This window comes from Python bivittatus, unplaced genomic scaffold (assembly GCF_059951505.1).
Source record: "Python bivittatus isolate LINGU-HERP-01145 unplaced genomic scaffold, Pbiv_v1 ctg000070_np1212, whole genome shotgun sequence".
Taxonomy (NCBI): Eukaryota; Metazoa; Chordata; class Lepidosauria; order Squamata; family Pythonidae; genus Python; species Python bivittatus.
This window is the reverse complement of record NW_028277034.1, coordinates 22,782,627-22,803,765: the sequence shown is the minus strand read 5'-3', so window position 1 is coordinate 22,803,765 and position 21,139 is coordinate 22,782,627. Positions and strand designations below refer to the sequence as shown.

Sequence of the window (21,139 nt, the reverse complement as noted above, 5' to 3'; positions counted from 1 at the left end):
CCCTTTGGTAGTTCCTTGATTAGGGTATTGTTTTCTGCTTGATTGTTTGTCTGGTGTTAATCCCTGCTTATCTGGGTGTTGGCTGCTGTAGAGTATGTGTTCTGGTCTTTTTGCTTCCTTCTTAGCTTTTTATTGTCTCTTTTGAATAATGTGTAAATGTGGTTTATCTCTATGTGTCTATTCTTTTTCTGAATGCCAAGCTTCCAGGAATTTCCTAGAATTTTTGGATTTAGCTTGGTCTAGGATACTCACAGTTTACCAGTTGCAACTGTGGTTGAGTCTGTCTATGTGTTGTGAGATTAAGGAGTTTTCATTGTGTCTACTGACTGGTAGTTGGTGTTCATGGATGCACTCTGCTAGTCTTCTGTCTGTCTATCCTATATAGTGGCTGTTACAGTCCTTACACTGTATGTTGTAGATGACTCATGCTTTTTCTTCTTGGGTTACTGGATCTTTTGGTTTACTTAAGATGTTTTGGAGGGCTTTAGTTGGTTTGTGTGCTATGGTGATGCCATGTAGTTGTAATATGTTGGTTATTTCTGAGATGTTTTTGATGTACAGTAGTGTTATCCTTTTCATAGCTTGTGTTGGTTGTGCTGTAAAGGGTTGATTGGTCAGGCACTTTTTGATAAAGTTGTGTGGGATCCATTTTGTTGGAAGATGTTGTACAGGCAGTCTGTTTCTTTTTTCTGGTGTTCTGGGTTGCTGCAGTGCACTTGTACTTGTCTGAATAATGTTCTTACATAGCTCCTCTTGAGGGAGGTTGGGTTGTTATTTGGTAATGGAGCACTTGGTTAGTGTGAATTGTTTTTTTGATAGATTTGCATTTCTAATTTGCCATCATTTCCTCTGCTGATGAAGATATCCAAGAAGGGTAGTGTGTTGTTGTATACAGGTATCATTTTGGTTGTTTGAAGGTTATGTTAGCAATGAAGAAATAATTGGATTGGCAGAAACTGATACGTAATTCTCATGCTTCATTTCTGTTTCCTAGGCTGTACTATCCAACTATGTTCTCTTCTTTACTATTTTCAGTTTTGCCATTCCACTCTCCAACTGGAAGCAGCACATCTTGCTTCCATATTCTATTTCAGATTATATTTCAGAATGTGGCCATAAAACTGGTCAACTTTCTCTTTCTGCATCTGTGGTTAGAGTATAAACTTGGATAAACATCATATTAAAGGGTTCTCTGCAAAATATAATTGATATTATTTGTTATTGACTGCAGTATACCCAAATATTGTCTTTGCCGTATCCTTCCTGATTACTTACTGTTTCTTCTTTGTTTTTCATGTCTTGTATAGTAAACAGTATGACCTTCTAAATAAAAGTGGGCAATTCCAGTCCATTTCAATCTGCAAAGCCTTTTGAGTCTTCTCAGATCTTATCCATTATCTCCATCACATTACTCTGTCTCTTGCAAAATTGCAAAAATCAGGCTTCTGCAGAAGCACTGAAGGTTCAAGTACAGAATCCCCTCAAGACTGTTTTGCAAAACTGTATGACACTATTGCTTCTAACAGTAAAAGAAACCTAGCCACTCTGTTTTGCTTTGCTTTGCTCACAGATGTATCTCCATGTTCTCCAGCATTCACAAAAGCTATAGAAGGTTTCTGCACAGCATGTGCCAAAACCCTTCTTGCTTTTACAAAAGCCAAAGGGTGCTGAGCAGGAGCTGGGGAATAGAACAAAATGAAGAAACATGGATGTTTCTCTGCTTCACCACGCAGTTTTGGGCAGGTGCTTCATCTGAGCCTTCACTGAAGAGACACACCCTTTCAAAGATTTGCACAGCTAAATATACAAAAGAACTTTGGGCATAAGGCAATGTAGGTAGTTTCTGCACATGTAGGCCTTAGATGGATTAGAAATAAAGAAAATAGGTGGAATAGAAAGAATTAATTGTATAACTTGGAACACAAAGTGAGCTTAATGGAATGTCAAGACACTGGATGCTTTGAAGGAACTTCAGTTAAAACAAGGTAAGAGGCCATATTTAACATTCACTTTCAGTGTGAATCCTATAATTTAAACATGCTGTATTTACCTACCAATCAGCTAAGAGAGAAAGGTAAAAAACTACTAATTAAAATATTGACATAATGTGTTCATGCTAAGTATTGCTACAGACATACTTATTTCTTTATTGGATTTAGAGGCAACACAAATCTTAACACTGAAGAAATGAATTGGTATTTTATCATGATAATATTTTGGTAAAACTTGTTTTAAAAATTATTGTTATATTTTTGTTTATTGTTTATAACAATATTTTGTTAATGGTTACACACACACACACACACACACACACACACTGTATATTATTAAATTTCCAAAAGGTTAAAATACAAGAAGGTCAAAAAGAAAAAAAAAGAAAGGAAAAAATCAATAAAGAAAAGGCATATAAAAAGAAAAGTAACTTTCAACTTTCCTTGGTACAGGTATAAATGTAAAATATATTCACCTCTTACTCTAGTATCTAAAAATTTACATAATAGAAAAAAATTTAGTCTAACATTTAAAAAAATTCATAAAAACTATTTCAACAATAGATATGATTTGTACAAGATATGTCTATAGGTAAAACATCAATCATCAAATACCGAACTCAAAATTACATTTTTCTGAGTGTCAAGCAAAAAATCCAAGAGTGTTTTCCAATTAGAAGCAAAGCTAGACAATGTTCTCTCTTTAAGCAAAGTAGTCAGTTTTGCCATCTCCGCCAGTTCCATTAATTTCAATATCCATTCTTTGGATGTAGGTATTGGTAAATCCTTCCATTTTTGCTCATGTTAACAGTTATTCTTAACCTGATATTAAAGAAAGTAATACAATAGTATGCATGTCTATTTAAAACTAAGTCCTACTGAGCTAAATAGATCTTTCTTTCAAGTAACTACATGGGACTGGGACTGTAATACATTACTGAGAAATATAAATGACAGGTGACAGATGTGCTTTTTCATAAACCCCCTTTCCCCCTTAAATAGTAAAGCTATGCTAAATGAATTTCTTTAGTATCTATTTTATTATTTTCTACTTCTGGTATTGTGTAGGAGGGCAAGTGATAAATTGTTTCAGCTGGTTATATTGCTGAGATCAATTCTTTTCAGATCAACAGTTCTAAGCGTGTTCTAATAGGAAAGTTGGTGGCAAGAGGTGATTTGTTAACAGGCACCATTCAAAGCAGTGGCAATAATCTTTAAATCCTTAAAGGTCTTAGGTCTAGAAGGCCATGGGGAGCATCACCTTCCATGACAGGTTGCCTGAATTCTAAGTTCTTATGGAGACGGCCCTTTCTCTGATCTAACTGTGGTAGAGAACTAGTTGATTGGTACATTCTGATTGGCCATAATTAATTGTGGGATTTCCAGATGGCCTTTCACAATTACTTAACCTTTTTTTGTCTGGGAAACTCCAGAAAGAATATGCATTTAAACTGAAGTTTTATTTTTACCTATTTCAATTAGATAACCCCTTCTCCTCAGCCTTTGGATTTGTTTTTTTAATGATGTTGCTTTATATTGATTTTCATTGTTGATATCCCCCTTAGTGATATGTAATCAATAGATGGTTGGAATATAATTTTCATATAAATATATCAGCCAGCTAGCCTGTGTTGTTGTACAGCCTTTTTTTGGGGGGGGGGTAACACTCTGTCTACCCACTGGGTTATCTTTGCTGCTTCCGTCTTTCCCTTTCCTTTTTCTAGCAACATAACATTTTCTTGATAAAATATTTTCTAGTTTTACACCAGAGTTCAATAAACCTTTCAGTACATATATAAATTTTCCAATTATTTCAATGGAAGAAGTGCAAAGGAACATAAATAGATCAACACTATATCTGTTGATGAACAGATTGGTTGAATGAAAAAGGCTTATGGGTAGAAAGGTTCTAGGTGCTCATTGAAATGACAATGGTTTTTCATCACAATAATTTACTAATGCATGTTTTAAAAAGGAAGGTTTTGTTCCAAAATCTGTAAAAAATGACCAGACTGTTATTCTCTGATATTGTTGAATCACAGCCAAAGTGCTTAGTTTTTCAGATTTTTTTTTTACTATTTCTATCATTGTGATCCCACTAAAAGCATATTGCATGAATTAACTATAGGTTTCTTCTAAACTGTCAAAGCTGAAGTCAAAAACAAGTCAGGTTGAACCATCTTCAGAGCGGACATATAAAAAGGACTCCGTTTATTTCAGAGAAAAGCCTTGATCCAAATGACAACGGAGGGAGCAGTGCAAGATTTTCTCACTTTCAGAGCTCCTGTCCACCACAGTCCCTTATTCCACCTGATAACCCACTTCCAAAAGCCAGAAAACTGCAATTATGCCATTCTTTTCTAAAACAATCCAGGAAGTAGTTGTTATGGGAAGGGGAAATAGGGAAAAGTTATGTTCCTATATCCACAATTACAGTTTAACACAGCATGATTGTGCCCAGCATGTCTTCCCCGCTTTGGCCCCCAAAGTTGTTCGCATCTCATCTTCAGCCTAATCAAACAACTGTAAGTTATGATTAGGTGCACTGGTTTTAAAACAGTATTTTTTTCCTCTTTAAACTTACACTATACCACCACCACAAGATACTGTATGTAAAATCTGTAACATTTTGTCAGTCATTATCTTGGAAACAAGATCAACTGACTCCAATGAGTGTGATCAGAGGTATGTTTTGGACTGTAAGGAGACATGTGCATGCTCTCTGCCCCCTAGCCAGCCATTTTTGGAGCAGAAAGCCAGGAAGAAACTCACCTTGCTTATAATGAGTTACATACTCATACATCAGGACAGCACCATTCATTAGTGATTTAGGACAGACATAATAGAGACAGGTTACTGACTGACACTGAGGATAGCAAATTTATGGCAGTATAGTTTTGTGGTGACTCAGAGATGGCTGAAGTACTCAATAGCTGGGAAAGACACTATTATTATTTCCCCATTACCAACTTACAGCATCTTCTAGAGTTTCCAATCACTGTTGTGCCAAAAAAAATAAAGAGGATAGGCTTGATATCACTTCATTGATTGCTATGTGATACTATGAAGATGTTCTCAGTTACTAGTGGAGAAATAAACTACATCTGAAAAAAACTACTTGCAAAATATACTTCACATCCTAGTTAAGGAAAGATTGCCAGTTTCAAGAAAGCTATTCTTCCAGTGGACTTCTTCTGATCTTTTAGGCTTGGCCGTAAACACTACATGTCACCTAACATTTAACGCATTCATAATCTAGCTGAATTTGGCTGACAATGGATTTGAGTAAACCTGAGTTCCATCAGTGTATAATCTCCCTTCACATTTGGCAAACAAAGTATTTCATTTTCTTGCAGTCTGTTTTGAAAGGGTGTGCTACTGAATCATTCTGAATGAAGAGTTATCAGAAATGGAAGAACTTCCGCCCTATATTGCTGAGCATTGGCTTCCGTCCCACCCTGCTAATATGGAAGGCATGTGCAGCTGGGAAAGTGATATGCACCTTCACCAACAGAAATAAACCCAAGATGAAAAAATTCCTTATGTTTTTCATATATTTGTTTTGTCCATTTTTGTACACCAAGGCAATTATTGTCTCTCTACTTGATTCCTGATCAGCAGTTTGCTCACATCCCTTTCACATTAAGTATATTCCATTTTCTTTGATTAAGGTGCTAAGTAGTTCTGAATAGTAAGGACACTCAGTAATTATTTTAAATTATTGTTTTGTTAGATCTCTTTTTACGTTATATTTTCACTATTGTGAGTTAAATCACAATATAGTTGGGGTCTCAGGGAGTTCCCCTGATGCATTTTTCTTCCTTTAATAACACTAGTCCAAATTCTGTGAGAATATACTATGAGTTAGTGTGAAGTTTGCAACAGCTCCCAGAGCTCCAGAAAGGAACACCATAGTGAACTGAACATCCTTGGAGCACTTCCTATTCAAATCTCCAGTTTAGTAATTTCAATCAATTGTCAAGAAACATGAATCCAGAAGTATTTGCTGACTTCTCTCCAGCAAGTAAGGACCCATGGTTCTCACCCTTAACCCCAAAGAAATCATGAATTCTGGAAAGGAACAGGAATGATCCAGATGACCATCTATGTTTTCTCAGTTTTAATAAGAAAACTGTCTGGTTAGACCTCCATTTCTTCCAAGGAAGAATGCATTGCATTTCAGCAGCTGGCTGTCTTATGCATCAAATTGGTCCATTATCTGATCAATGGCAATCATTCTCCGAACTGATCTCTTTAGATTATTTTTCTCTTCCTCTCCCTTTCCTCCAAGTCTGAAACATTTCCTGTAGGCAGAAAATAAAAGGCACATGACCCTTACAAAGTTTCTGAACTGATATTCAGGGGAGTCCCAGTGAAGTTGAAGATGTAGAGGTCCCATCAAAGAGCAGGTTAACATTTTCATGGGGAACCTTAAGTATCTTTAGTTTGAAGTAAGTCCCACCAAGTTAAATGGGATTCGGAAGCGTCTGTAGAATTGTCATTTACCTGGCAATTATATTACTATTGAACTCATTTTGGAAGAGCCATGCAAAGGATTATGATTTTTGTCAACTAATCAGGTTTCTTGAAGAGTCTAACTGCCCCATTTAGTTTAGAGAAAGAGGATTTAGAATGGTCCAGTAGCCAGCAAGTATACTCAGGTAGGAGCTGGAGCAATTACAAATTCAGCTAAGGGTGAGGGGAAAGAGAGAAGTGGGGGAATAGGTAGCCAAAAGGCAGTGAGTTTAAATGCATACATTCGACACAAGCTCTCCCAAGAACTCCTGGATAAATTATGCAGTGGGATTTCTGGATTTCTTTCAAGTAATTACGTTTCGATTTCTTGCATTTCTTTTAGTGCCAGGAAGCACAAGGCGCCACGGATTGCAAAAAGCTTCATTGATTGTTCCGTGCTTTAAGTTTGATTCCGTGACTTGACTTAACTTCAGAAAAAAGGTACATTCACTGGCCAGGGAACAACTAGCAGGTAATTGCCAAAGATAGCTACGCTCTCTCTGCCTTGTTCTTGGAAAGGAAGGGCACTAGGCTTCAGCGGGGGAACATGTGATTCCAAGGCAGCCTGGCAGAGATCCACAGACATTTACTGAAGAGTAGATGTGGCAGGGATGGGCCTGTAAAGTTGATTACATGATCATTGTACTGCATAATTTGGAAGGTTGAGTCTATGTGCATGTGCATGTATATGTCAAAAAAAAAAAAAAGGCTGCAGAATCCCTTCAAGAATCTGGTGTGTGTGTGTGCGCACATGCACAAGAAAAACAGGCTATTTTTTGATGGCTTTCTACATGGGCTGACTTAATTCATATTTAATGGCCCCAATTCCAGGTGCATTTCCAAGTAAGAGTGCATGGGTTTACATGTCTGTCAGAAAGGCTGTATGTTTCCTCATAAGCCCCCCAAGGCTCAGTCAGTGATGCTTACTTGCAAATAAGTGTATGTAGAACTCCGGAGTGCCTGCCTAGCAAGCAGGCTCTGAACACAATGGAACTAAACCCAAGTAAAGAGTCATAGGCTGCTACTGTTATATATGCCCCACCTATAGAAGCCTACGGAGGTAGACATGTGGAGAACTCCCAAGACAGTTTGTAGCTTACCCTGTGCCTTTGGCAGAGGCTTTTCAGAAAGTTCTGGGCAGAACTGTGTCCCCCAACCTCTGGAAAATCCTATGAACACACTTTCCACTTTCTTGGCTTCCTGATTTTCTACTGCATGGATTTCCAGAACCACATCACATGTCATGCTAAAATGCAATAAGTAGCTTGGTTTTGACTTGGCAGGTTTCTTTTGACTGTGTCCTTGTGACACATTCAAGGAACTAGAGTGAAGCAAACTGTATCTCATTACTATGTACAAATTTGATTCTTCTGTTGTGACTCTGAAGGAGAAAGGCTGAGCCCACCCTTGTTTCCACTTCTTCCCAAGCTCTTGCTCCAGGCAGGCTCCACAACGCCCTCCACCCTCCCTGGAGGCTGAGCGGAGGGGTGGCTCTTTGGGCTAAAAGCATCATCAGGGGAAGGATATTCTGCATCGAGACTCAGCTGCTCATCCTTACTGACATTATCGTAATGGGAATCAGTTATGTAGCACTTCTGAATGTGTTTGAGGGGCTCCCTTTTATTCCTTCTACAGTCTTTGCCACGCTTCTGGAGGAGTGGGACTGAGAGCAAAGTGGCCCGCGTTGCTCAGCTCTGACATGAATTCAAGTCCTATTCCCCAAGTCTACCGATTCTGGTTCTCTCAGTCCTTCTTTCTATTTTAGAGTAGGAAAAACAGAACAGGCATGCTGTATAATTAGTTTTCCACCAGACGACACTTGGCTGGAAGTAGACCCTCCTGCTGCAAGCATAGTCTGGCTTTCTGGGAGAAACTAGTAACAGTTTAATGGGAGAATTTCTCCTCAAGAGGAAATTACCCCCTACCGTCGAGTTGGGCAGAGGCATTTCCTTCACTCACGCCTCTTCCCTACTGAGCATTTGTGTGTTTGCGCATGTGCGCGCGCACACGAAAAACCCAAAAAGGCAAACTGGCAGCTTTTAGCAGGATTTCAGGAAGAGAGCGCTTGTCTTCCACGCTAAGCCAGAGCGCCTGCGGCTGTGCTCTGTCCAGGGTCCTGATTCCAAACTTCTTCAGTACGTGGAACAAATTAATCAAAGCTTCCCGATGTCGCGTGGCCGATTTCTATGATAACCTTGACGGAAATATGCAGGAACCGTCACCTAGGCAAAAGGGGCTTAAACATTTTAAATAAGATGTTAAAATAAGATAATATTCGGAAGCAACTCGGGCAGGCGGCTCCCTGATTCACTGGGGTATAAGAAGAGGGGCGGGGGCGGGGGGGGGGCGAGGTACAGCACAATCAGACTTGCAAGATTCTGTTATTATAGCCAGTTTCAATAAAGGTGGTTAGGAGTTGATTTCCTGGTCTGGTCTCCTGGTGGGGTTGACAATTACATTGTCCCAGGAGGGTTTTCAGTAGGGGCAAAGAAAGTGAGCAAATTCTTTGAATAAATAATGTCAGATCAGGTTTTTTCACTGGGAAAACAGAGGCTGCAGGGGCGGGGTCTAACTTTTGTGTGCACTAAAATAAAATGGAGGTGCTAACCAATATGTGTTCATTACTATAAAATGTGGAAGGCGTCTGTCAGTTACATTCTGAAAAAAAATATAGACATACAGTAACTGTATCCAAACTTCCTGAAAACCAAATGTAGGACTTCCAAAGAATATAGCCTGGATCTTTAGTGGATTAACATTTTAACTGGCACATTATGTTCAATAAAATATGAATGTGTTGCTTTAAATTTTAATCATAAATCAGAACAGGAATACATGAGAGGTGACAGAGCTTTATGCACAGATGTCCGTGGGGGTCAGGCAATGAAAGGGTGGCTCTAATTTCATTTAGGCACATCCATTTGTGGGAGAGCCTGCAGGAAGACTAGTGGATTTGGAAGGCTTGCAAAGGCAGCCTTGCACTGGTACCAAAAGGTTTATACTGCTTAGGGACAGCTGCATTTCACATCTATCAAAGGCCAACCAGTGACTTAATATATATAAAGTGTAATCAGACAAAGTGGCCTCAAAATCCAAAATTACCCTTACATTCTTTGTTCTGCTTGATCCAGCCAGATTTTCTGATCATTTATGTCAACCCCCAGGTGAGAACAGCTCCCTCACTCCTAATATTCTGGAAATCAGTAAAGACCTGGTTGTTCTGCAGAGCTAAGAATTATCAGTATCTTTGCCCTGGATGAGTGATGGCTGCTATAGCATTAGGACTATAATAAATTTCTCACTAAGTTCACAGAGGCTAAAATGTCACAGAAGTTAGTATCCAGAATATATTACATCAGGTGGCATAACTTTATTTCCTTGATAGATTTTTTTGGAATCTTTAAAAATGACTAAATAGGAAGTCACAAAGATATGAATAAACTTGTTTAGATTACCCAAATCAGCAGTTGTTCTGGGCTTGAATGATGACACATTGAGGATTTGTTTCAAAGTCCTTTCTCAGTCCCAAGAAGAAACTTGCAACCAGTAACTGAGAATAGGCTCATACATGTTTACTGACAAGGATTGCAATCCAGACCACAGTAGAGCTATCTAAGTTTCAGTGAACCTAGCATATTGTTTAGTAGACATTAAAAACCCCAACATTTTCTCTAGATGCCTTGAACTACAACCCTGATCACCCCAAACACATTGACCATGATTCTGGGAATAATAAGTTCTGTAATCTTACTCATCTGCAGGTCTACTTATTGGAGAAGGCTAGTTTAATCTCTATTAATATCAGGTGAATAAAACAGTTTCCATCCTGACCAGACCTTTGAAAAAAGAAGAATCCATGGAGATGGTGATGTTTAAATAAGCTTAACTAAATTTAGCATCAAAGTTTGCCCACTTCTATCATGAATGCACTCTTCATTTAATGAATATATTATAATCCCTTATTTACTGTAGGAAGTGGTGACAAGTGTTTAGCATTTTGGAGATCACTTGTCAGTTGCTATTAAAATCAAGATTAATTCATATTAACGATATGCATTCTCAGTTCTCCCATGTGACAGCATGCATTAAAACAACTATTGCAAGTAATTAAATTCAATACAGGGGGTCAAATATTTTTAAAAGCTGGATTTAAACTCAAAAGTTCATTTGAGAGACAAGCATGAAATTCAGGTCATCTTGTTAATTATCATTTTGGAACATCAGGGATTTGAAAGTTTAATCTTAAATCTTTTTGGGGAATTTGGGGAATTGTAATTGTTTTGCTTTTATTTTTCAGTGTTTCCTACAGTTTAAGTACTGAATTGCTCTTATTTGCTTTAAAATTCCAAACCTGTAACCAAATACACAACTGCCCTGTCTGATGACTATAAATATGAGCCTGCTAGCTATTTTCTCCTTCTGGCTTTTAGCTCTCTCTTCTAAAATTATTTTAAATATAATACAATGAAAATACAAAAATATTATCTATGGATTTTTATTAGGCTTTTAAGATGCTCAGTAGTTTAGTCTAATTAGACAAGCCAAAAGCCTTTTGGAGATTAAGCAAATTGGACAACCCTTGTTAATTAGAACATAATTTAAAGTTTGAAATTATATCACTGATAAAGTAGACTAATTAGCATCACGATATGGTAATAGCCTACCAAGACAGCCGTACAGAGGGCTGGCATGAACTCCTTAAAGGCTTGCAAGAATCTGTTTCCTTTCTATGATGTCATTAATAAAAGATTTCTATAGACTTCAGCCTTTCAACAGTTACATACAATTTATAGTACACACAATGCATTAGCCCATAGTGTGGCTTCATTTTTTTTTTTTTACTATTATGAAAACTAATAAATTCGTCAAGCTGAATTAAGCATACAAATCAGATGAGGCATAACAGATTACATATTGAAGCACCGTGTCTCCCGAGCCTAAATGAAATTCAATCTAATAATTCCTTCCTGGCCCGGCCATAATTTGTTTAGAGATGTTGTTCCACTCCTTTCCAAGCGCTGTTCGCACAATAATTAAATGATACTCAAGCTTTTAACTTTGATTTATTTCATTTCTCTGAGCTGGCGACAGTGAGAGCTGATACAATGGATTTTCATTTATATATTTATTTCCTTGAAAATTACGAAGCCTACAGTCTGGGGTGAGAAACTCACTGAAGCTGCTTTGTATGAAATTAAAGAAAGGAGGAAGGGAGGAGGAAGAGAGAGAAGAAAGGAGCCTACTGTACTGAAATTAAAACATAGCACAGGAACAGAAGAATCCTGCTGGATCATCAAGACCAACATTCTGTGTCATGCAGAAACCAAACCTGGATATATTTGGGAAGCTCACAAACTTGGGCTCTTCCACTATCCCAGCAACCAGTTCTTAAAGTATGCTATCTGTGATTCAGGAAATTATAAAGAGCCATCAAAGTGAGCAGCTTCTCTACAATCTTAATAGATATACACACCTACCCACCCCCATAGATATTTTTAAAGATGGAGCCCAACTATCATAACCTTAATAGCCTCAAATACTTGTTTAGTCTTAAAATCAGGAATTGTAAACATAAGCGTGGCTTCAGGCATAGTGGAATACTACGGCATCAAACTGCAGAAGAGTTACTCAAGGTAATCTGAATACTGTAGGTGAGGCGCTCAGTTTCCCGATGTTACCAGCAGCATGAAGCGCTCCACTAAAAGCCTGGGAACTCCTTGCAGAAATGCATAAGGCCAAGCCGGGAGGCACAGCGCAGTTAAGACAACCTTGTGGACGGTTGGCAAGAAGCACAACGATCAGCGGTCTTTGCTGCAGCGGTTAGTCCTCCCACCCGCCGCCACCGAACGGCTCCTCCCGCAGCAGCTGCCCCTTGAGGCACCAGCAGCAAAACAAAGGTGGCGGCGAGGGAGTGACTGAAGAGCGGCGGCGGCGGCGGCAACACGCTCCGGCACGCGCCGCCACCGGAGAAGGGGGCAGCGGCGGCGGCGGCGGCGGCGGCAGCAGCGAGAGCAAACTCCCAGGAGCCCGCGCGGCAGAATAAAACCGGGCGCCGCAGCAACTGCTCGGGCTTGTGCCAGCCGCTCACCCGAACGGCGCCATGTGTGTGCGTGTGTGAGGGGCGAGGAGTCCTCCCCATTGCACCTGCGCAATGGGGTCTCTTAGGGCATCTCTGCCCCGCGCCCCCCTCCCTAATTTCACTGTGGTGGCTAATGAATGATAATAATTCGAAGCGAAAGGCTTTCACAATTTATCCACACTCCTTCCCTTCATTTCACTCCAGCCGGTGGGCGAAGGCTTCTTCCAGTACAGCCACCCTTGCTCCGCACCGCCCTTCCCCAAGCTGGGGGCTTCCATAAGTATTTGACTATAATGCCCATCCCCTCCGAAAGCTTAGGCTGTCCGGGTTGGAGGCCACGGGAGCTGGCCTCCATGCTGGGGTGGAGGGTTGTGGAAGGCTGTCCTCACAGATACAACTCTCCGAAGTTCATTCGGGGGGCGAGGGGAGGGGAGGGGAGGGGACGGGAGGGAGCCAATTCAGAAGTCATCTGCACCAAAGCAGCATAATGATTGTTCTGACTTTTCAGCAAGAAGCCCTTCTCCCAGGAAAGTTCAATTTACACCTCAGAGATACGATCAAAACTGTGGGTCCTAAGCAGACCCAGCCCTCCGTCTCCAGGGATCCACCGGACACCTCCCTAACGAAGCGAGTCCGAAAAGAGGGCCAAGGCGCGACTTTCCCCGCGCTCTTTCTCACTTACATTTCGCTTTGGCTCCCCAGCACAACTCTCTTGCCCGCTCCTCAATCCTTTCTCCCCCGCTTGCACGCCACCATACAATCTCTCACACACTTTTCTACACTGTGTCTTCTTCCATCGTTTTCACACCTCCCGCCGATATATTTCTGATGAAACTCGTTTCTGGAATGTCTCGCCGTCCTTCTCAGCATGATGTGAACGCTCGTCTTTTCATACGTGAGCGCGCGCCCGCGCACCCACCCACGTGAATACACGCGGGGCAGGGGCAATAGAATCACCTACTCCGACGCCGTTCGCCACCTCCAAGCTTCTGCTTCGCGCTCAGCCGCTCGCGCCGCCCCACACGCGCTCTCGCAGGACGCATGCGCCTCTCCCCAGTCAGCCCCAGCCTCGCCGCCATCCAATGGGTGCAGAGCAGCGAGAAACAGAGGGAGAGAGAAAGAGTCACGCAGCCCAGTTACTCCGGGCTCTCTCTCGCGAATAGGCACCTGTCAGGCCAAGGTGTGCCGCAGCCGGCTGCTGAAGCGGCGGCTGAGCCAAGAACAATACGGCGCCCCTCGAATTGCAGCAGGGCAGGCAGGAGCAACTTGCAGACGGGAGCCTTGGGGGCTGTTGCTCCAGCCGGGGTTAGGTTCCGCAGGCTTCGCTGGCGAGGAAGGGAGGGAGATCGGGGAGCAAGGAGTGGGGCAGGTGGAACAAGGGGACCTCTCAGGACCCTCAGTAGAGGACAGGGCAGGAGGGGAAGGGAAGACGAGAAGGACGCGGCGTTCGGAAGGAGGAGGGGCGGGAAGAGACTTTCCCCAAAGAGTTGCGAGCCGAGGGAGGGGGCAAGGAGCGTACGGCGGGGTAGCTGTAGGCGCAGTTAGACGGCGGAGCGAGGCAAGAGGTGGCGGCTGTACTGGAGGGAGACAGCTAGTCAGGCGCCTCAGTTTGTGCGGCGGCGGCGGCGGCGGCGGCGGCGGCGGCGGCGGCGGCTGCAGTAACTTCTCAGCGCGCGTCTTTTCCCGCTTCTTCGCCGTTTTGTTCTCGCCGGCGTTCCGGACTCGGACCCGGACCCGCCGGCGGCCAAGATGATGATGATGTCCCTGAACAGCAAGCAGCCCTTCAGCATGACTCATGCCAGCGGCGGCAGCCTTCACGAACCCAAATACTCGGCCCTGCACTCCGCCTCGCCCTGCACCTCCTCGGCCGCCGGCGCCGCAGCGCCTTCGGCCAGCTCGCCCAGCAGCAGCAGCGCAGGCGGCGGCGGCGGCAGCGGCAGCGGCGGCGCCAGCGGCCGGAACAGCGCCTCGAATAGCAGTAGCGCCAGCAGCAGCAACACCACCTCCGAGGCCCTGCGCCGCGCCTGCTTGCCCACCCCGCCGGTAGGTCGCTTTCCGGGCAGGGGAAGGCAGAGCAGCAGCAGGAACGGAGGAGCAGCCTCTCGACCGCCTCCCGGCCCCATGGTTATTTCACTGGGAGCCAGCAAGTCAGTCCGGAGCCTCCGCCCTCCCCAAATCCTACGGAGGTTTTCAAAGGGGCTCCCATGAATTTTTATAACCCAGATGCTGGCCGAGCCGGGCTGTTTGCAGGCGGCTCTGTGTGTGTGTGTGTGTGTGTGTGTGTGTGTCCGTGCGGTGGGGCGGTGGGGCGGGTGGCTGCTTGGCGTTCCCTCTGCTCCTGGCCCCTTATTTCGTTCTCCTGTTACTCTCTTTCTCTTGTCCTTTTCTCTTACTCTTCTCTCTCTCTGCTTTCTTTCAACATCTATTTCTCACTTTCGAACTCTTCCTTCCTTCCTTCCTTCCTTCCTTCCTTCCTTCCTTCCTTCCTTCCTTCCTTCCTTCCTTCCTTCCTTCCTTCCTTCCTTCCTTCCTTCCTTCCTTCCCACTGTTCTCTATCTTCCTTTCTCTTTCCTTCTATACTTCCCACGTTATTTCGCTCCTTCCAATTCTCCTCCCTCTCTCCTTCCCCTTCTTTCCTATTTCTATCCCCCCCCCCCCCATCTCATTTCAACAGGGATAGGGCTGGCTTGGATGGCACCCGAGGAGAACAAAGTGGAATTCCCTCTTGGCAGCAGTAATGTGTGCCTTTTATTTACAATTGCAGAGCAACATCTTTGGAGGTCTAGACGAGAGTCTCCTAGCCCGCGCAGAAGCCCTGGCTGCAGTAGACATTGTGTCGCCAGGCAAGAGCCACCATCACCACCCACCACATCACAGCCCCTTCAAACCTGACGCCACCTATCACACCATGAACACCATCCCCTGTACCTCGGCGGCATCTTCGTCCTCAGTGCCCATCTCGCACCCCTCTGCCCTGTCAAGCACCCACCACCACCACCACCACCATCACCACCACCAACCTCACCAAGCTCTGGAAGGAGAACTCTTGGAACACATCACACCAGGACTGGCACTGGGTGCCATGACAGGCCCTGATGGCTCAGTGGTTTCCACACCAGGCCACGCTCCTCACATGGGCAGCATGAATCCAATGCACCAGGCAGCTCTCAGCATGGCGCACGCCCATGGGCTACCTTCACACATGGGCTGCATGAGCGATGTGGATGCAGATCCACGGGATTTGGAAGCCTTCGCAGAGCGGTTCAAACAGCGGAGGATCAAACTAGGAGTGACTCAAGCAGATGTGGGCTCAGCCCTGGCCAACCTCAAGATCCCCGGGGTGGGGTCCCTAAGTCAAAGCACCATCTGCAGGTTTGAATCCCTTACCTTGTCCCACAACAACATGATTGCTCTCAAACCCATCCTGCAAGCATGGCTGGAAGAGGCAGAGAAATCACACCGGGAGAAGCTCACCAAACCAGAGCTCTTCAATGGGGCAGAGAAGAAGAGGAAACGCACTTCCATCGCTGCTCCTGAAAAAAGGTCCCTGGAAGCCTATTTCGCTATCCAACCACGACCTTCCTCAGAAAAAATTGCAGCCATCGCAGAGAAATTGGACCTCAAGAAGAATGTGGTCCGAGTCTGGTTCTGCAACCAAAGGCAGAAACAGAAACGGATGAAATATTCCGCTGGGATTTAAAGTTTTCTACTTAGGAGGAGAAAATAAATATCAAAAGGACAGAAAGACATTTCTATTTCTCTTTCCTGGAAAGAAAGAGACCCAAGGTTGAGAAAGAAGGTCCGACTGAGATACGTTTGGACTGTGATTGGACAAAGTATCAAGTTTAGAAAGTTGGCAGCAGATTTTATCGGGTTTGCAGGCTCAGACTTAAATTGGCATCAAAGACAGACTGATTTTTGTGAAGGCAGATAAGAAATCTTTATAAAGGATGGAAGACATATCAAGTAAGAGTTGTTTTTATTCTTAAAGACATCACCTTTGCTGAGATGTAAAAGTACCCTTTACAGCTATTTTTCAGGATTTTAAAAAAAAATTAACTGATTAGAGACTGAAACTTTAATCTAGATTAGAGAGGCATCTCAAAAGTATTTTGATTTTTTAAAAAAATTAGATGGCAGTTTCTCTGTCATTAGACTGCATATTATAAATATATATATAGATATATTTTTACTGTGGTTATTACCCATTTCCTTCTCTGAAAAAAATGCAGAGGGAAAAGTTGATCCTGCTGTGCTTTTAAGATCTTTTAAGAGCTATTATTACACTACTGCCAAACAACCCCCTGTAAATTATTAATTTATCTCTCTAGTAACTTCATTTTGTGCTTATCTTAATTAATTGCATCTCTTTCATCAAAGGCTTGATTAAAAAAAAGTAAAATAAAACAGTATGGTTAATGTAAATTAATTATTTTATGTTGGTTAGTAGAGTTTATGGATTTGCGCTTTTTTCCTTCTTATACAAAACTTCCTCTTGAGCCATTTGTATATGTCCCCAAAATTAAGATATGAGTATTCTTATTTGTGAGGCATTCTCACTCTATAGTGGCTGTCCTGCGTTGTTTGTGTAGTCTGACTCACTTGTCCAAGGAGGTATTTGTTGACTGCGTTACATATTTAATGGGGATTCCCCCACCTAGACTCCACCACATGCCCCACTTTAAACAGAAGCACTTGAGTAGGTGACTGGGGTGGCTTTGTTGCTTCAGATTTCCTTTCATTCAAGTATTGTCTATTCTAGATTCCGACACTAGTTCTCATCATTGTTCAGATCTCCTAGTTACTCTTTTATTCCCTTTGTTTGCAATAGATTTGCATTATTTTTGGAGGTTTTATAGGTAGAAAAGCCAAAACTACAGTAGAAAGAGTAAAGGAGAGTGAGACAGTGAGTGGACGAGAGAGACAGTTCACTGTTTGTAAATCCACATTGTTTGGTATGATTCTTTCGGATTTCCCCTTCCCCCACCCACAGGTACTTAGACTGCGGTACCGTTGTGTATTGTAAATGATTCATTCGAGACTGATGCACATACAGTTATATTCTTACAGATTTCACTGTATTGCTGTTATGTTTAAAAGTTATTTGAAGTTTTACTTCTGTACATTATAACAATTTATTTGTTTTGTTAATAGAAAAATTATTATGGCAATGTATTAATTTATTCAAAATGTTGTCTAAATGTCTTTCATTAAAAAAATATTTTAACATTTTATTGACAAACCTATGTTTCTCAGGTTCCTTTTCCCAAGTATAGATTGTATTACTGAACCTGAAACACTTCCAGAATGAGTATAGATATTCATTTACATGGCAACAGATTTCATAAGATTCGTTGATATTGCTAAATCAGTATGTTTACAAGTGGAGAATCAATCTGTGGCAGCTATTCCAAATTTAAATAGGTCTTATCTCTTTGCTAATAATTTCTATATAGCTATTTTCATTTATCAAACTATTTCAAATTTTTCCTATTTCACACTGAGAGGCAACTAGATTATCCTTAGATATCTATACTTACTGGGCAATGCAAGTATTACATTGTTCTTTTCCTCTTTTATGTGAATCTTTAATATAGAGTTGATACCTCATGAAGAACATTTCTGAAGCAAGAATTAGCTTAGATGTTTTCTGGCCATAGATAGCCAGGTTGCAAAAATGCAGAACATGAAGACAGGAAAAGGAGCTTAAGGATGTTGGAAGGGAGCTTTTCAATTATCCTGTCCTGCTAGCTGGGCTCTGAAAAATGATGAGAAGAATGGTTGAGCCTCAAGAGCTCAGCACTATCACCACAGCACCAAGCACATAAATAGACAGATTAAGAGGCAGATGGAAACCCACAGGAAAGGGTAGGCAGGGGAGGGAAAAAATAAATAAATAAAAACTTGCTCACTTACCAGTCCACATTTCTTGCAGCAATTAAAATGCTTTAAGAACTAGAAAATAAAAATTATCTCTCCCATATCCAAACAAATCTGTAGATCTGCTGTAGATTTAAACACGTTGACTAGGGATTAAAACAGATTCATTCCCAAACAAGTGATATTTAGGATGGCAATGTTTGAATGGAAAGATTTCTGAAATCAATTGTAAAAGATATTTATGTGGAAAAACTTCCTCAACCTCCTAATTTGTGGGGGGGGGGGGGGACATATTCCAACAAAGAGAGTGAAGACACTCAAGGGAAAAGGCTGAGAAAAGATAGCAGATATTTTTCTAGTCCACTTCTCCCAGCCTCCCAAAAGAAAACATTCCCACTTTCTATCTCCCCTTGTGTTTGATAAATGATCACAAATCGCCTGGATCAAGAGCTAAATTAAACCTCTACCATGAGATCAAAAGGTAGCCCTGAAGGAGTTATATAAATACCCCGCGGAACGTGCTCTTTCTGCTATAAAGATCTAGCAACCAGAGCAAGGTTTGTATCTGGCACATTCAGTCTTCCAGAAGATCAAACTAAGATATATAAATTGGTAACTTTGTTGCCTAAGGAACTAAGGTCTTTGATGTAGCGAGTGTGAATTGAGACAATAGTGTGCTGTTTTTCAGTTGGAATTTTAAAAAAGAATCAAAGGAAGTCTGCTTTGAAATGCCACCTAATTCCAGAAATAGAAGTTGTAGTTTGTGTGTGTACAGACACATGAATGTATGGATTGAACTAGCCTGTCTTCCCTCTCTTTCCACCTTTTATTTTCGGTGACAGCGATTAGCACACGACTGCAGCCTCTGCGCCCTGCAGCCAGCGCTTTCAGGACCAAGGAGAGCTCCTCGGCGCTCTCTTGCTCTCCGTTCAATCTTGCCAGTTTGCCAGAGGCTGTCTCTTCCGGCTCACCGAGGGAGCGAGCGGAGACAGAGGAAAGGGAACGAGGGGAAAGAGGCGGAGTGTAGGGGAAGTGGGGATGGAAAAGGGGAGGGGGTAAAAAGGTGAAGGGGGCAGCTTTTTGCTATAGAAACTCAGTCAACTAAACAAAACATTTAATCGTAGATTTTTTAAATATATAGTCTATTATAACTATGTTTAAGAAAACAAAATATCAGGACAGAGGAAAAGAATCTGAAAGAAACCCGTTTAATATATTGATATAAATCCATAGGCTTTGTGCATCTGACTTACGCAAGTTTAGGATAGCTCTACCCCTTCCCTCCCTCCACCCAAGAGTTAATACCACATTTTACTGCTGGAATGATGCATCAGAGTATGATAATCATTTCATCATTAGATGGTCAGTAATTCTTCACCTACATTAATTAAATATCCTGTGAATTCAAAGAATGAAGTATTTCTTTATCACTTGCTTTTTAGATAGAAACCACTTTTACAGACAAACATTTAATTACAAACAGTGCAAAAAGATTAATTGCCTATTTCTAGCTATGCTGTTTCCCTAAGAGTACAGATTCCATGTCTGATAAACTAAATGTAAATTGAAAAAAGCTAATTTCCTAAGCCACAGACTATCTCAATATGCTATAAGACAGTGATGTTGATACTAAAGGGAAGAAGTTAATCAATTCTTTTCAACATTTCCATTTAATATTCATCTGTTTCTAGTGTACTGAAACGTTATTTGGAAGATCTTTTGAACAGCCAAGTGGTCACAGCTTGAAGCTTGCTATTACTGGATGCTGCTACTCTTTTCAATCAAACCAAGTACAAAATCCCTCAGTAAGATCCTAAAAAATATGTGTGAATCCTCGGAACTGTGCAGCATTTCTGGCCTAGTATCATTAAGATCTAGGTTGTTGGGCAGGGAGATTGAATGCTAAGGTTGGGACTCCATCTACATATCCTCCTTTCAGGTGCTATTGAACAGAGTTTTAACTCCAGTATGAGATTGCTTCTTTTACAAATAATCCTTATGAAAAACATACATATACTGGGCCTGGGCTGGGTGGGAGTCCTTGAAAATTGTCCCAAAGCAAACACAACTTCAGTAAAAATTATATCTAGATTTGGTTAAATTTTAGCTGACATAAACAGAAACCCCAAACAAAATATGTAAGTGCTGAGATAATATTGATTGGGGTAAAATTGACAATTACGTTGGATTGTTTTGTGTTCTATCTTGTGGACAAAAAGGGCAATTCAACATATTAACTAGTGCTTATCAGATCTTGGGCAGCCAGCAAGGGTCAAAGAACTACATATGCATAGATAGGAGTTCAATAGAAGGCAGTCTAGGCAGCAAGTTTTTTTTTTTTTAACAGTGCAATCCTATACATGTGAGTTCAGTGGGGCTTATCCATGTAAGTGGAAAGAAAATAGGATGCAGACTCTGTGATTTTACTCTATAAAGGATGCCTGTCTCTTTATCCTGATTGCTTGTTTCTCCTACTGTCAAATAGGGAACCTCTGGGACCTAGAAATTCAATAGTTAAAATACAGCTGCTAGGAACTGATTATTGTCCAAAATATGATTTTTATTTTTAAATTACCAAAGCAGCTACTGTTCCTTCTTGAAACAAAGCCAAATTGGAACTCATTAATACAGCCCACATAGAAGGAGAATAAACATGACAATTGCATACCTATGC

General features: G+C 41.7%; 1 protein-coding gene across 1 annotated transcript; it reads left to right on the top strand.

Annotated features, from left to right (window-relative positions):
- The first annotated feature begins 14,334 nt into the window (after window positions 1-14,334).
- POU4F2 (POU class 4 homeobox 2) lies at window positions 14,335-16,285 on the top strand. The gene is made up of 2 exons (XM_088133260.1): window positions 14,335-14,628; window positions 15,350-16,285. The coding sequence occupies exons 1-2, from the start codon at window positions 14,335-14,337 to the stop codon at window positions 16,283-16,285; spliced, it is 1,230 nt and encodes a 409-aa protein (XP_087989386.1).
- The last annotated feature ends 4,854 nt before the right edge of the window (window positions 16,286-21,139 follow it).

Excerpts from the sequence above, each read along its gene's own strand:
- POU4F2 (XM_088133260.1), top strand. The coding sequence starts at position 14,335 with ATGATGATGATGTCCCTGAACAGCAAGCAGCCCTTCAGCATGACTCAT. Across the intron at positions 14,629-15,349 it reads CCTGCTTGCCCACCCCGCCG|AGCAACATCTTTGGAGGTCT; the intron begins GTAGGTCGCTTT and ends TTACAATTGCAG.